This window comes from Orcinus orca, chromosome 12 (assembly GCF_937001465.1).
Source record: "Orcinus orca chromosome 12, mOrcOrc1.1, whole genome shotgun sequence".
NCBI lineage: Eukaryota > Metazoa > Chordata > Mammalia > Artiodactyla > Delphinidae > Orcinus > Orcinus orca.
In genome coordinates this window covers 51,252,728-51,266,262 of record NC_064570.1, presented here as the reverse complement: position 1 = coordinate 51,266,262, position 13,535 = coordinate 51,252,728, and the positions used below count along the sequence as shown (strand labels likewise).

The 13,535-nt window shown below is 37.8% G+C and overlaps 1 protein-coding gene across 5 annotated transcripts in view; it reads right to left on the bottom strand.

Moving 5' to 3' along the window:
- PDSS2 (decaprenyl diphosphate synthase subunit 2) overlaps window positions 1-13,535 on the bottom strand; it is a 261,892-nt gene that overhangs the window by 39,408 nt on the left and 208,949 nt on the right. Inside the window, exon 7 of one of the 5 annotated variants that reach the window (XM_049695313.1) lies at window positions 9,318-12,236. The exons of the other annotated variants lie outside the window; for them this stretch is intronic. Coding sequence (XP_049551270.1) covers window positions 12,159-12,236 — 78 coding nt within the window. The 3' untranslated portion in view covers window positions 9,318-12,158. Of the gene's footprint in view, window positions 1-9,317; window positions 12,237-13,535 lie in introns of those variants that run through there. 5 annotated transcript variants of the gene reach the window in all.

Here is a 13,535-nt window from a genome sequence, read left to right as displayed (position 1 = left end):
CATTTCACCCTTGACTGCTTTAGCTTGTACAGAAAAGTATCATTTATTTTATAAAACAAAATACTATAAATATTTAGATCTTTATAGGTATATATTTCCAGCTGCTATGTGAGTTAGTATCTATGTATGCCAGACGCAAGCCTGAAAGTACACACTGATATAAAAATTTTTTCACAAAAAGCTTTTAGAGTTTACAAAATACAGCAAATTATAAACAAATGTAAATGATTTAATCCCCTACGTAAGTAATATTTCTCATTGAACATTACCAAATTCTTTTTGTAAAAAATTTAATTTGGGCGGGGCTGTAGTTTCTGTTTCATCTGATGGTGCTCATTCACTCCGTAATTGTCCATGTGCACCTACTATGTGTTAGGTATTGCTCAGGCACTGGACACACAGCCAGGAACGGAACAAGTAAAAATCTTCCTCTGGGGGTTGCGTAGTCTTGTTTTCACATACAATCTCCCTCTAGAACTTAAGCTCCATGAGAGTATGGACATTTTCTCTCCTGATCATAACAGTATTCCATGTCTAGATCAGTGCTTGTAGATAGTAGATGGTCAATATCTGGTGAATGAATGAATAAATGGATAAATGCTTTTTCTTAATAAGTGTTGGTTATGTACCATTTATTCAGGAAACTTACAAAGCAAAGTTCCTATTACTCTCTCCTAGTTCTAAGCAAGCTGGGTGTTTAGATTCAGTCAGTATGCAGTTGATGTGGAGCCACTACCTGGTGCCTTACAGATAATTTTTACTCGTATTGAACAGTACCATATTTTGACTTTATTACTCAACTTCTATTTAGAAGTAGACTGAAGAAGGGAATCTATAGAAAATAAATTCTAAGAATTCATGAAACTCAAACAACAAAAGGATAGAACAAAAGAATCATCTATCAGCCTTCTCACAGATGCAGCGGTTTAGAGTAATTGAGTGTCTCAACCTTGGTATCAGTGTATTGAAGAGAAAAGAGCCTGACTGGAGGTCAGGAGACCTCAGATTTCAAATGTACTCCCCCAAGCCCCAGGTGGTAAGTAGGCCCTGCTACGGAGGGAAACAGGTAGCCTAAGCTCTTAACTATGACCACTTTAAGAGGCACTGTGACCTCCTAGGAAATGGATATGCTGGGAGCCAGAAAATATGGTTTCTAGCCCATAATAGGTTAATACCTCAAGTAATTTTAAATTTTTACATGGGTCTTCATTTTCTTATCTGTAAAGTAAGAGTACTGGGTCAGAAAAGGCATCCCCAAATGCTGGGCTGGCTGTATCAGAATCACCTGGGTAGCCTATTAAAAATGCAGATCCTTAACACTCTAGCCCCGAATTCTGAGTCATCTGAGGATCACTGGTGTGGACTATGTCTAACATCCTTTTCAATTTATGCTCTGTATGCATCAGTGTTTATTTCAAAGAGAACAACTATATAAGCTCCATAAGTCTCAAGGAGAATGGAGTGCTGTAACTTTACCCTCTTTTTCTGACATCTACCACTTACCATGTATATTTCTAGCAGAGCAAGATATTAAAATAACTTCCTCACTGGGGCCCAAAATAGGCTGATATAAAATAAATGCAGACTGTATTTCAATAGCCGGCAGTCCTGAACCTCTTCCTGCCACACTGTTCGTCTCCAGAAACCACTGTAAATTCTGCCACACACGGCGATTCCCTGAGGGCTTCATTACTTGGGTCTTTAAAAGGGATTCACTCATCTTTTGCCTCCTGTAGGTGTGCTCCTTGTCAATCCAGGTCATGAGAAAAGAAAGTAATTTTTCCCAGTCTTTAGCAGTTCACAGAGAATGTGTGGTTTGAACCTTGTTTTATCTTAAAAAAATGTGAAAATAGACAAGCTAGTGTGCCAGTGCTCATGACATTGAAGGCCTCCTCTGACAGCTACAGTGAGCGCTGTAAAACAATATTCTACACCAAAGCAAACAAAGCCAGTGCTCTGATTGAGAGGATGCACAGAGGGATTAATTCCAAAGGTTTATATACCAGTCTCTGCAGACCAAAGGCAGATAGATTCTCTGTTGGTAAGTAATGGATGTACAATGTGGTCTTTTACTTTAAGAAACAAATGCTTTTTTATAAGTCAGGTAACAAAGAAGGATTGGATGACATAAATGAACTGCTTCCAATTTCTAACTACTGCTATCTGGACTTGAAAACTGGATATGGAAAAACCTTTTTCTAAAAGCAGAAAACTAATATTCCACAGCAGGGAGTGCAGAAATTGCTAGAGACTGATCATCTCTTCTTATCATGTTATTCTTCCCCAATGCTACCAGCTATATTTTAGAATAACAATTTAAAAAATAAGATTCTCTTCTTCAGCCTTCAAGAAAAACTATCTTTCTTTCCAATTTGTTAGTTGAAAGAACATAATGAACACCCATTTGCCCTCCAACTAGATTAATTAGTTGCTAATATTTTGTCATCTTTGCTTTCTCTCTAGATGATCATTTGCTAACTATATGAGAGTAAATTATAAACATAATGATATCTCATCCCTAAATATGTCAGCATTTATCTCCTAAGAACAATGGTGTTCTCCTACATAACTACAAACCCATGACCATATCCAACAAGTTTAACGTTTACTATAGTATTTAAGATAATGTCTGTATTCAAAATTTCTGGTCCAACCAGTAGCGTCCTTTAGAGCTATGTTTATCCCAATCCAAGATCAAATTAAAAATCACACATTCCCTTTGGATGTCACGGCTTTTTAATCTCTTATCTACAACATTCTCCACACCACCACCTTTTCTTTTATAATATGGCATTTTTTAAAAGAATCCACGTCAGTTGCCCCGCAGAATGTCCCTTCTCCTGGACTTGTCTAATTGTTTTCACATGATTAGATTCAGGTTAAAATATTTTTGAAAAGACTCCTACATAGATGATGCTGAACACTTCTCCATTACATCAGGAGTCATACAATATCAGTTGTCTCGTTACTGGTGAGACTAAGTTTGTTCACTTCCTCCCTTTGTCTTCAATAAGTAATCTGTAGGGTGCTTTGAGTCCCTGTGAATATTCAGTTCCCTACTAACCATTCATCTAATTGTTTTAACCAATTATTCACTAATGATTCTTGTTTGAGTAAAATATTATATTGGTGGCTACAAAAATAACGATATTAAAAAAATAATGATATTTTAAAGGTCTGCCTTGGTACTGGAAGAAATATCATCAATTTCTTTAGAGAAAACATGTCTTACTGAAAACAAACTCTCCTTGCATTTGCATTGGTATTAAGAGGTGGAGTTTAGTATATATATGTAAGATTTGTTGGTGGACAGAGGAACGGAGAAAGGACACATCCCAAAATTGTTTGGGTATAGTGTATGAAGATTTTAAAAGGTCACAAATCAGATATCTACTAGATCTGCTAGCCCCCAAGTTGAAGCAGCCAGCTAGCTAAGTTTGGTTTGGGAGGAGAAGCAATCCTTGCTGGGCTCTCCAGTTACGGAGCTGGAAAGGTGTCAGAATATAAAGGAACAGGGCAAGCCTTTTCTTTGCTATCTTGACCATTCTAACCTACTAATAAGAGAGCGCAGAAGGCATCTGCAAGGAAGTGAACACCCTTCAGAACTTGGGTACCTGATTTTCCATCTCCTTCACCGGGGAAAGCTAATTTTTGGAGGCAAATTTCAATCTCCATGGAATTAACTTTCTCATATTCTCTTCCTTTGGTTTGATGCGAGAAGAGGAAGAAATAGACAGATGCAGAAGGCTATGGTAACCCATTAAAAAAAGGGGAGGGGGCTTTTATCATTTACATGATAAATCTCTCTCTGTTCAGAAGTCCTGTTATCACTTTTCTTTTTAATTTTATTTATTTTTTTGTACAGCAGGTTCTTATTAGTTATCTATTTTATAAATATTAGTGTATATATGTCAGTCTCAATCTCCCAATTCATCCCACCAGTACCACCCTCCCCCACCACTTTCCCCCCTTGGTGTCCATACATTTGTTCTCTACATCTGTGTCTCTATTTCTGCCCTGCAAACCAGTTCATCTGTACCATTTTTCTAGGTTCCACATATATGCATTAATATACGATATTTGTATTTCTCTTTCTGAACTTACTTCACTCTGTATGACAGTCTCTAGATCCATCCATGTCTCTACAAATGACCCAATTTTGTTCCTTTTTATGGCTGAATAATATTCCATTGTATATACGTATCACATCTTCTTTATCCATTCGTCTGTTGATGGGCATTTAGGTTGCTTCCATGACTTGGCTATTGTAAATAGTGAGGCAATGAACGTTGGGGTGCATGTGTCTTTTTGAATTATGGTTTTCTCTGGGTATACACCCAGTAGTGGGGATTGCTGGGTCATATGGTAATTCTATTTTTAGTTTTTTAAGGAACCTCCATACTGTTCTCCATAGTGGCTGTATCAATTTACATTCCCACCAACAGTGCAAGAGGCTTCCCTTTTCTCCACACCCTCTCCAGCATTTGTTGTTTGTAGATTTTCTGATGATGCCCATTCTAACTGGTGTGAGGTGATACCTCATTGTAGTTTTGATTTGCATTTCTCTAATAATTAGTGATGTTGAGCAGCTTTTCATGTGTTTCTTGGCCATCTGTATGTCTTCTTTGGAGAAATGTCTATTTAGGTATTCTGCCCATTTTTGGATTGGGTTGTTTTTTTGGTATTGAGCTGCATGAGCTGTTTATATATTTTGGAGATTAATCCCTTGTCCACTGATTCGTTTGCAAATATTTTATCCCATTCTGAGGGTTGTCTTTTCGTCTTGTTTGTAGTTTCCTTTGCTTTGCAAAAGCTTTTAAATTTCAATAGGTCCCATTTGTTTATTTTTATTTCCATTACTCTAGGAGGTGGATCAAAAAAGATCTTGCTGTGATTTATGTCAAAGAGTGTTCTGCCTATGTTTTCCTCTAAGAGTTTTATAGTGTCTGGTCTTACATTTAGGTCTCTAATCCATTTTGAGTTTATTTTTGTGTATGGCGTTAGGGAGTGTTCTAATTTCATTCTTTTATATGTAGCTGTCCAGTTTTCCCAGCACCACTTATTGAACAGGCTTTTTTTCTCCATTGTATATTCTTGCCTCCTTTATCAAAAATAAGGTGACCCAAGGTGCGTGGGTTTATCTCTGGGCTTTCTATCCTGTTCCATTGATGTATATTTCTGTTTTTGTGCCAGTACCATATTGTCTTGATTACTGTGGCTTTGTAGTATAGTCTGAAGTCAGGGAGTCTGATTCCTCCGCCCCGTTTTTTTCCCTCAAGCAGAAGTCTTGTTATCACTTATAATCCATTTTCCTTACTATGCACTCTTGGAATCCGGAAGAGACGTGAAATATAAAATTACAGTTTGACTAAGAAAAAAAAATCTACCCAGATCTCAGAAAGCCATGAGCAAGGAAATGAGGCTGACAGGAGAACTGAGCTGTTTCCTCCTGTGGCCAGGTCCCAAGGTGATGTCCACCAACCCTGACAGCGTATCTCAAGCCACCATGTCAAAAACCAAACTTATGCCAATGTTCCCACTTCACTTTCCTGTTTTTATTTATGGCACAATTCTTTCTGTTATCCAAGTTCAAAATCCTCGTTTTGGCCTCTGACCACCCCTCCCCAGTAGACATCTGCCAGGTTCTCCCTATCATATCAGTTTTCAGGTCCTATATATTTTCTCTCTGAAGTGAATTTTATGCCTAACCTCCTTACCTTCCCATTCTCATGGCCAATACTCTGATTAGGACTTTTTCCCTGCACTTATGAACAGATTCCTCACAACCTCCTGACTGATCTCCTTTTCTATAGTATCTCCTTGTTCTTCTGATTCTATATAACGTAGTTAGATATACCTCTCTAAAACACATTTCAAACCTTGACAATACCTGGCTCAGAAACTTCAATTTCTGCTCCATGACTTCTGAATCAAGTTCATTTTCTAAAGACAAACATCCCAAAATCCTTTTTTTAAATTGACGTAAAATTCACATAACATAAATGTGAATTTATGTTACTCAGTGACATCTAATACGTTCACAATGTTGTGCAACCATCACCACTATCTAGTTCCAGAACATTTTTGTCACGTTGTAACATGTATCAATACTTCATTCCTTTTTATGGCTGGATAATAATCCATTGCATGGATATACCATATTTTGTTTATCCATTCATCATTTGATGGACACTGGGTCGTTTCCACTTTTTGGCTTTTGTAAATATTGCTATACATGTTTTTGTTTGAACCAAAGTCTTTTAAGTATAGTCATTATGTACTATTTTGGCAATTCTTCATCTATCCCTATATGCCCCACGTTTTTCACCTTCCATCCAAATTATAATACTTCTTTTTTCTTTGAATACACTGCATGCTTGCCCATCTGCAGCCCTTTTTCATGGTTTCTGTTGTGTAGGAAGCCCTTATTCCCATCTTTGTTGTCAAGATCTTCTTCAAGGACTATCTCAGATATCACTTACTTCACAAACCCTTTGTTGACTTTTCCAACAGGATTCAAACTCTTTTTCCTCTGAGCTGCCCCACTGGCATCAATTACAGTATTCCTTATATTTGTGTGCTTCTCTTAACAAGGCCAAGACAACCATCAGGCAATTTACTGCTGTATCTCCTACAGTCAAGCACTTTGTTTCCTTAAGTGCTCAGAAAACCTTAAGAAATATTTTAACTTAGGAGATAGTTAGAGCCATTTCATAGTCTTTGTGGTCTCATACAGAGTCCTTTCAAATGCCCACACTCTACACCCTCTATGGTAGAGGATGCTGTCAGTATTATTCCTTTTGAAACAACTCAAAATAACTTAAATAATTAGAAAAATATCATGTTGCATTCATGAGGACTCTCTGAATGTGCACTTTCTCTTTTGTTTAAGAATATATATGTGTTATATATTCATGCACATCAGCCTTGCTTAGCAATTTTTGTTTCACTTTTTGAATAAGAAGGAAAAGTAGGATATCTAGGGACAACTGAGCTATAGTTTAGCACTGGTAATATGTAGTTCACTTAAGGTACTTTATGGATGGTTATGACAGTGGCAGAATGTCACAAGCCTAAGTGACATTTCAATACTTTCAGAAATAGCCAAGAAAAAAATAATCATAATTCTTATTTCTTCAGGTGACTTATAATGGCAGCAGAAAACTAGAAGGATCATTAAAAATAAAGTTTGCTGACCTGCAATAGCCCCTGGACTCCCTGAGAGAGTCAGAGCTCTGTGGTTCTCTGAAGGATTCTACCTTCTTTTATTCGGAATCAAAATGATAGCTGAGTAATGACTTCACCTCCCTAGGGCCAATCACCCATTCACTATCAGTATTTTTAACCTGATCATTATTTTTCAGCAGCTATAAATTTAAATTTAAAATTAAGGTAGGAAGGGATCTGTAGAATTCAGTATGGAGACATTGCTTAACAAATATTTTTCATCTGTTTCTGGTCTGGCCTGGTGCTCTAAACTGCCTCTTACGAAAGTGCATAGTGTGTGTACACCTGAGGGTGCGATGGAAGACAGCTATCCGATCTTAAGATTTGGGAAGGACGGGGAAGTTGGAGGGTGTAGCAGGGCCTGATATGAAAAATTCCAGAGGTGCTGTGCTTCTTGGCTTCGCAGTGATGTTGCATGGGCGCTAAGGGTATGTGATCCCCTCTTCCCTTCCTTTCCGGTCATTAATTCTCACTCTCCCTAAGCAGGAAATCAAAAGGGAGATGGGACACAAACCTGTCTATAATTTTACATGTGATAATAACAAATCATAGTTGTCTTCTGTCACTGGGAGCAAGACTTTTCTATTTCTATGTGTCAAAGACAGTATTTAGCTTCTAATAGAGATAAATATTTTCTTATAATGCATCTCTTGCCTAAGAGATTATTTAAAGAAATTTCTTAGATTTATTTGAGAGCTGAAAGGGACCTTAGAAAGGATCTAGTTCAATGCCATCATTTTGCAAAAAAAATAATAAAAAGGATGTTAAAGAATGTTACCAAGGTAAACAGATGCTAGCAGAGCCCAAACTGGAATACAGGTCTTCCAAATCCTGGTCCTCTATGGACCATTTCTGCTATACCAACTTGATTCTTTCTATTTAACAAAACAGGTTGCCACCAGTTTTGTCCCCCGAAGACCACACCACACACACTTTCTGACAAATACTAATTAGATGACTATTCCAAGTAAGTTACTATACAGGACTATTGGTAATTCAAAGGTAAATTCACTACGATCCTTAAGGATCTTACAATAAAATTCAAAACCTGGGAGAAGAAAGGTTTACAAAAATGCAGAGGAGAAAAATATCACAGAAAGTTGGAAAGAGAGCACTAGAACTAATTTCAGGATTAATAAGCAGCCTCCTTGAGATTCAGGATAGAATGTCCCTCTCAAATGTTATGCAAATTGTGTTCCCTAACCCTGACTAGGCAGTGTTCACAGAACAAGATCATTATTATAGAGAGCTTTATATAAACATGAATAAAATTTAGAAAATTAAAATAAACTCAAGTAAGGAGTCTTTAATCTGAAAAATGTTGCCCCCTGCATGACAGAAACTGATTTCTTAAATTTCTTATTTGCTTCAGACAAATTCACCTTCTCTTCTTCTGTGACCCTGTTCATGACTCAGACATGTAGATATAAGGAGAAGGGCCCGAAGTCCATGGAGCAAATCACAGCAGTCTGGTGGGGCCTTGAGAGGTGGGCAATAAACTGCCAGTTCTTCCTGAAGGATGAGGATTTAGAGATGATCACAGGGGACCTAGGCTGGAGGATGTAACCTCATCTGCTCATGGGTGTCATCTTGGCAGTTTACTGACCTCTGGACAAGATCTATTTAATTTACTGGAGATAATGCCTAAGGCATAGGCTGTTTGGAAAGGATATCCCTTTGAACTGAAAATCAAATTGAAGATAATGATTTGGGAATATTTCACCAGCTGTTTAGGAAATCCTGGACTCTCATGTAGTCTATATTTACAACTTTGCATGCTTGCAAAGACACTAAGAGTTAAATATGTTCCTTTTCTGTGAAGCTTCTTTAAAATTCATATCTATGCTGCTCATATATATATATATACACACACACAAACACACACACATATATATATATGTATATATGTGAATAGCCAACGGAGACTTGATAGCTTTCTTTTTTAAAATAATTAATTAATTAATTAATTAATTTTTGGCTGTGTTGGGTCTTCGTTTCTCTGCGAGGGCTTTCTCTAGTTGCAGCGAGCGGGGTCACTCTTCATTGTGGTGCATGGGCTTCTCATTGCAGTGGCTTCTCTTGTTGCGGAGCACGGGCTCTAGGCGCGCGGGCTTCAGTAGTTGTGGCATGCGGGCTTCAGCAGTTGTGGCTCGCAGGCTTCAGCAGTTGTGGCTCGCAGGCTCTAGAGTGCAGGCTCAGTAGTTGTGGCTCACGGGCCCAGTTGCTCCGCAGCATGTGGGATCTTCCCAGACCAGGGCTCGAACCCGTGTCCCCTTCATTTGCAGGCAGATTCTCAACCACTGCGCCACCAGGGAAGCCCCGATAGCTTTCATTTAACAGATTTAGCTGGATCTTTTCAACCAAAATGTGTATCTGCAATGTATTCTAATGTAATCCAATTAGAGCCACTAACACCATCTGTATATACATTTTTGGTTCAGCTGTCAAAAAACACATAAATACAACGCTCATAATACAATATTCAATAGTTGTGTAATATTTTATTGTACTATACTTCATTTAACTTTTTTCTATTTTCAAATGGATCAATTTTCATTTTCTTCCTTTTATAATTAGTATTTTACTACATATTTTAATATGTAAATCTTTGCCCACATCTCTCTTATTTTTCTTGGGATACGTTACTAGAGTGCAATTACTATAGCAAAGTATATAAACTTTTAAACCAAAGGTTTAAATTATGTATAGTATTTAAAGAGTCTAATAACACAAGACTTCTAACAAAATATCCTAGCACTCTCCAGACTTTGTCTGTCTCATTTCCCTCACTTTAGCTGTTTCTTCTGTTTATCTTCAAATACTGTTTTCTTGATTTTTAAATTTTAAGACATTATCTATTGATCCTATGATAAAAGGAATAATTACATTTCTTACGTGACCAAAAACATTCCTTTCCCCTACCCTCTCCCCAGTGATTATACTTTTTGGTTTAAATCAGTATTTGGTATTTACATTTTTATGCTATATAAATATTATCCTCTAAGCCATGTTAAGTATTATGATTACATTTTCTTTCTTATACATTAAAAATTTATTCACTACACCTAAGAACTGCCTCATTTCGTATCATATGTTTAATGTGGCTGTTTAAAAATGTGGGCCCCAAATTCTCTGAAATTGTTCCCAGTGATAGGTGAGGTATACAGCCCCTCCCCTTGATTCTGGGTGGGCTTGTGACTATTTTGATAGGAGATCATGAAAATGGCGTGTGATTTCAGAGGCTGGTCATAAAAGAAGGTGCAGCCTCTGCCTTGTTTGCTGGAAGGAACACTTGTGTTTGGAGTTCTGAGCTGGCAAGAAAGAAGTCTGACTACTCTGAGGCTGCCATGCTGTGAGGAAGCCAAGCCAAGTGGAGGAGCCACGTGTGAATACTCTGGTTGTTAAGAAGTCTGGTTTTCTTGACAGCCCAGCCTAGGTGCCAGGTGTGAGTGGAGACTCCAAATGATTCCAGTCCCCAGCATCACTGAATCACCTCTAGCCTCTGGGTTTTTCCAGCTGAGGCCCCAGACATCATGGAGCAGTCATCCCTTCTGTGCATTGTCCAAATTCCTGACCCACAGAATCCATGAACATAATAAAATGATTATTTTAAGCAGCTAAGTTTTGGGGTAATTTGTTATGCAGCAGTGGTAACTGGTACTCTTACTCTTAACTGGTACTTTCTATGTTCCTGTTATTAATTTGTCCCTAAATTCTCAATATGGCCAAGTACATTAGGGGATCATCAGTTCCATTGTTTCCTTGGAGATATTACTTCTGGAGATCTCTGTCCTCTTGTCCCAATTGAGCCTGGATGCAGAGCCATCAGCCTAGGACTTGTATGGGTGAGAGACAATGTAGCATGCTATTGTACTTACAGATGTGGGCCCTGTAGTGAGGCTGCCTGGGTTTGCATCCTGGCTCTACCACTTACCAGTGCTGTGTGACTGTGCTCAAGTTAATCTCTTTCTGCTTCAGGTTTCTCATTAGAACAGTGGTTGGCACAAAGTAAGTTCTCTTATTGTTGGCATTCTTGTTGTTGTTTATTATTCTTCCCTTCATATTGTCCTGGGAATTCCCATCATCTCACACCTATGTCTGATGCCCTAGTTCCTAAATTCCACATGTTTTTCTTTCTTGGTTATTCCCTTGATAGAATATATCACCAGCTCCCTAAAAAAAGATGCTTAGGAGGTAAGTTTTTTGAGACTTTATTTATGCTTTAATTGTCTTTAACATCACACTTGATAATATGACTGGCATAAAATTCTAATTTGGAAACAATTTCTCTTTGAATGTTGAAGTTATTACTTCATTGTCTTGAAGCTTTCAGTGTCACTACTAAGACAATTCTGATTCTTGATCCTTTGTACGTAGGTTTTTCTTTCTGGAAGTATTAAGATCTCTTCTTTATCCCCATTGTTTCAAAATTTGATAATGATGTCACTTGGTGTAGGTCTTTTAAAATTCACAATTTAGAGTGCCATTTCAATTTGAAGACACCTTCAGGTCCCTCATTTCTTAGAATTTTTCTTTTCTTTTAATTCTTTATTAATTTTTCACCTCCATTTTCATTAAGTCTCTTTCTGGGACTCATAATCGGTATAAGATCTCTCAGATTGGTCCTCTAATTTTCTTATCTTTTTTATTTTCTATTATCTTTTTAGTCAATTTTCTGGGAGATTCTTTTAATATCTTCCATTCTTCTTCTGATTTTTTAAAAAAATAAATTTATTTATTTTATTTATTTATTTTTCACTGTCTCGGGTCTTCATTGCTGCGTGACGGCTTCCTCTAGTTGCAGTGAGCGGGGGTCTATGCTTTGTTGCGGTGCATGGGCTTCTCACTGCGGTGGCTTCTCTTGTTGCAGAGCACAGGCTCTAGGTGCATGGGCTGCAGTAGTTGTGGCACACAGGCTCTAGAGCACAGGCTCAGCAGTTGTGGCGCACTGGCTTTGTTGTTCCGCAGCATGTGGGATCTTCCCGGTCCAGGGTTCGAACCTGTGTCCCCTGCATTGGCAAGCAGATTCTTAACCACTGCGCCACCAGGGAGGCCCCTTCTTCCAATTTTCTTTGAAATTCTGCTTTCATATTTTTATACTTTATAATTCTGATTTCTTATTCTTGAATTGTCCTTTTTTACATATCACCTGTTCTTATTTCATGGATTTAATATCTTATCTCACTGAATATATTGATTGTAGTACATTTGGAAATGTCTTTTTTCCCCCTTGCACTGCCTCTGTTTCCTCTAAGTTCCCTCTTTTTTTTTTTTTTTTTAATCAGTTTGATTTTGACTTGTTCTTTCACGGCAGAGGCTGCTTTCAAATGCCCAGTGGTCCTTTAATAGCTATTCTACTTCAGTTGGATGTTCTGTGCCCTTGGATACTCTGAGGCTTGTCAACTGGTGGACCTCACTGTAAGGCAGCTGGCCAGGGTTACGGCATGTTTACTGAGGGAGCCCCAAAAGTCCACATCTGCAGGGCTTTTCCTCTGGGTTTGACAGTTTCCCCAGAAAGGAATCCTCTCATTTTCTACCTGGTGAATATAACGGATTTTAAGCTGGCTGTAAGTATTTTGAGATCTATTAGGGAGGAGTGGCTGGAGAGGGAAAATCTTATCTTTCCAAAAGCAGATATCTCAGGCTCTCTCTACTTGAAGTGTGCCATCTACCTCCGCCTCAGCTGTGCCTGCTTTCCCATGTCCAGTCTCAGATTAACCCAATCAACTAGAACCACCAAGTTAAATAAATTCCATGAAGTTTTGGATAGAAAGGCAAGAACTTTTTGTACCTGGATTTAAAAAAACCCAAAAAAGTTTCTGGATTTAAGAAAAACCTAAAAAAGCTCCCTTTCATCTTCCATACCTTCCCTCCCCAACAAAAAAGTAGAAAATTCACCCAAGTCCCTTTACCCCTCTTACTTAACCATACTTTTTTTTTTTTTTCCTTTGATAATGCCTCAGAACTTGAGTACTCAGGATCCAAGTTTGTTTTTTTTTGTTTTTTTTTTCCCCAAGTTTGTTTTAAAATAACCCAATGAAGTGACAGGCAGAACTCCTGGAATTCTGCAGCTTGTGCTAGAGTCTACATATGGGAAATTGCCGTCAGTTAAAGGGTGATGCTATTACCATAGCCCAATTTTTGAAAGCCTTTACAAAAAAAAAAATCATCTGAGTTAATTAGTATTTACCACAGGCACAGATTTTGTATTGCAGTATTCTATGAATTCAGATAAGAAAACACAGTACTACAGTTTCTAACTTTTAACTAACACTTAGCTCTCAAAAATGTATATTATAAATTAAGAA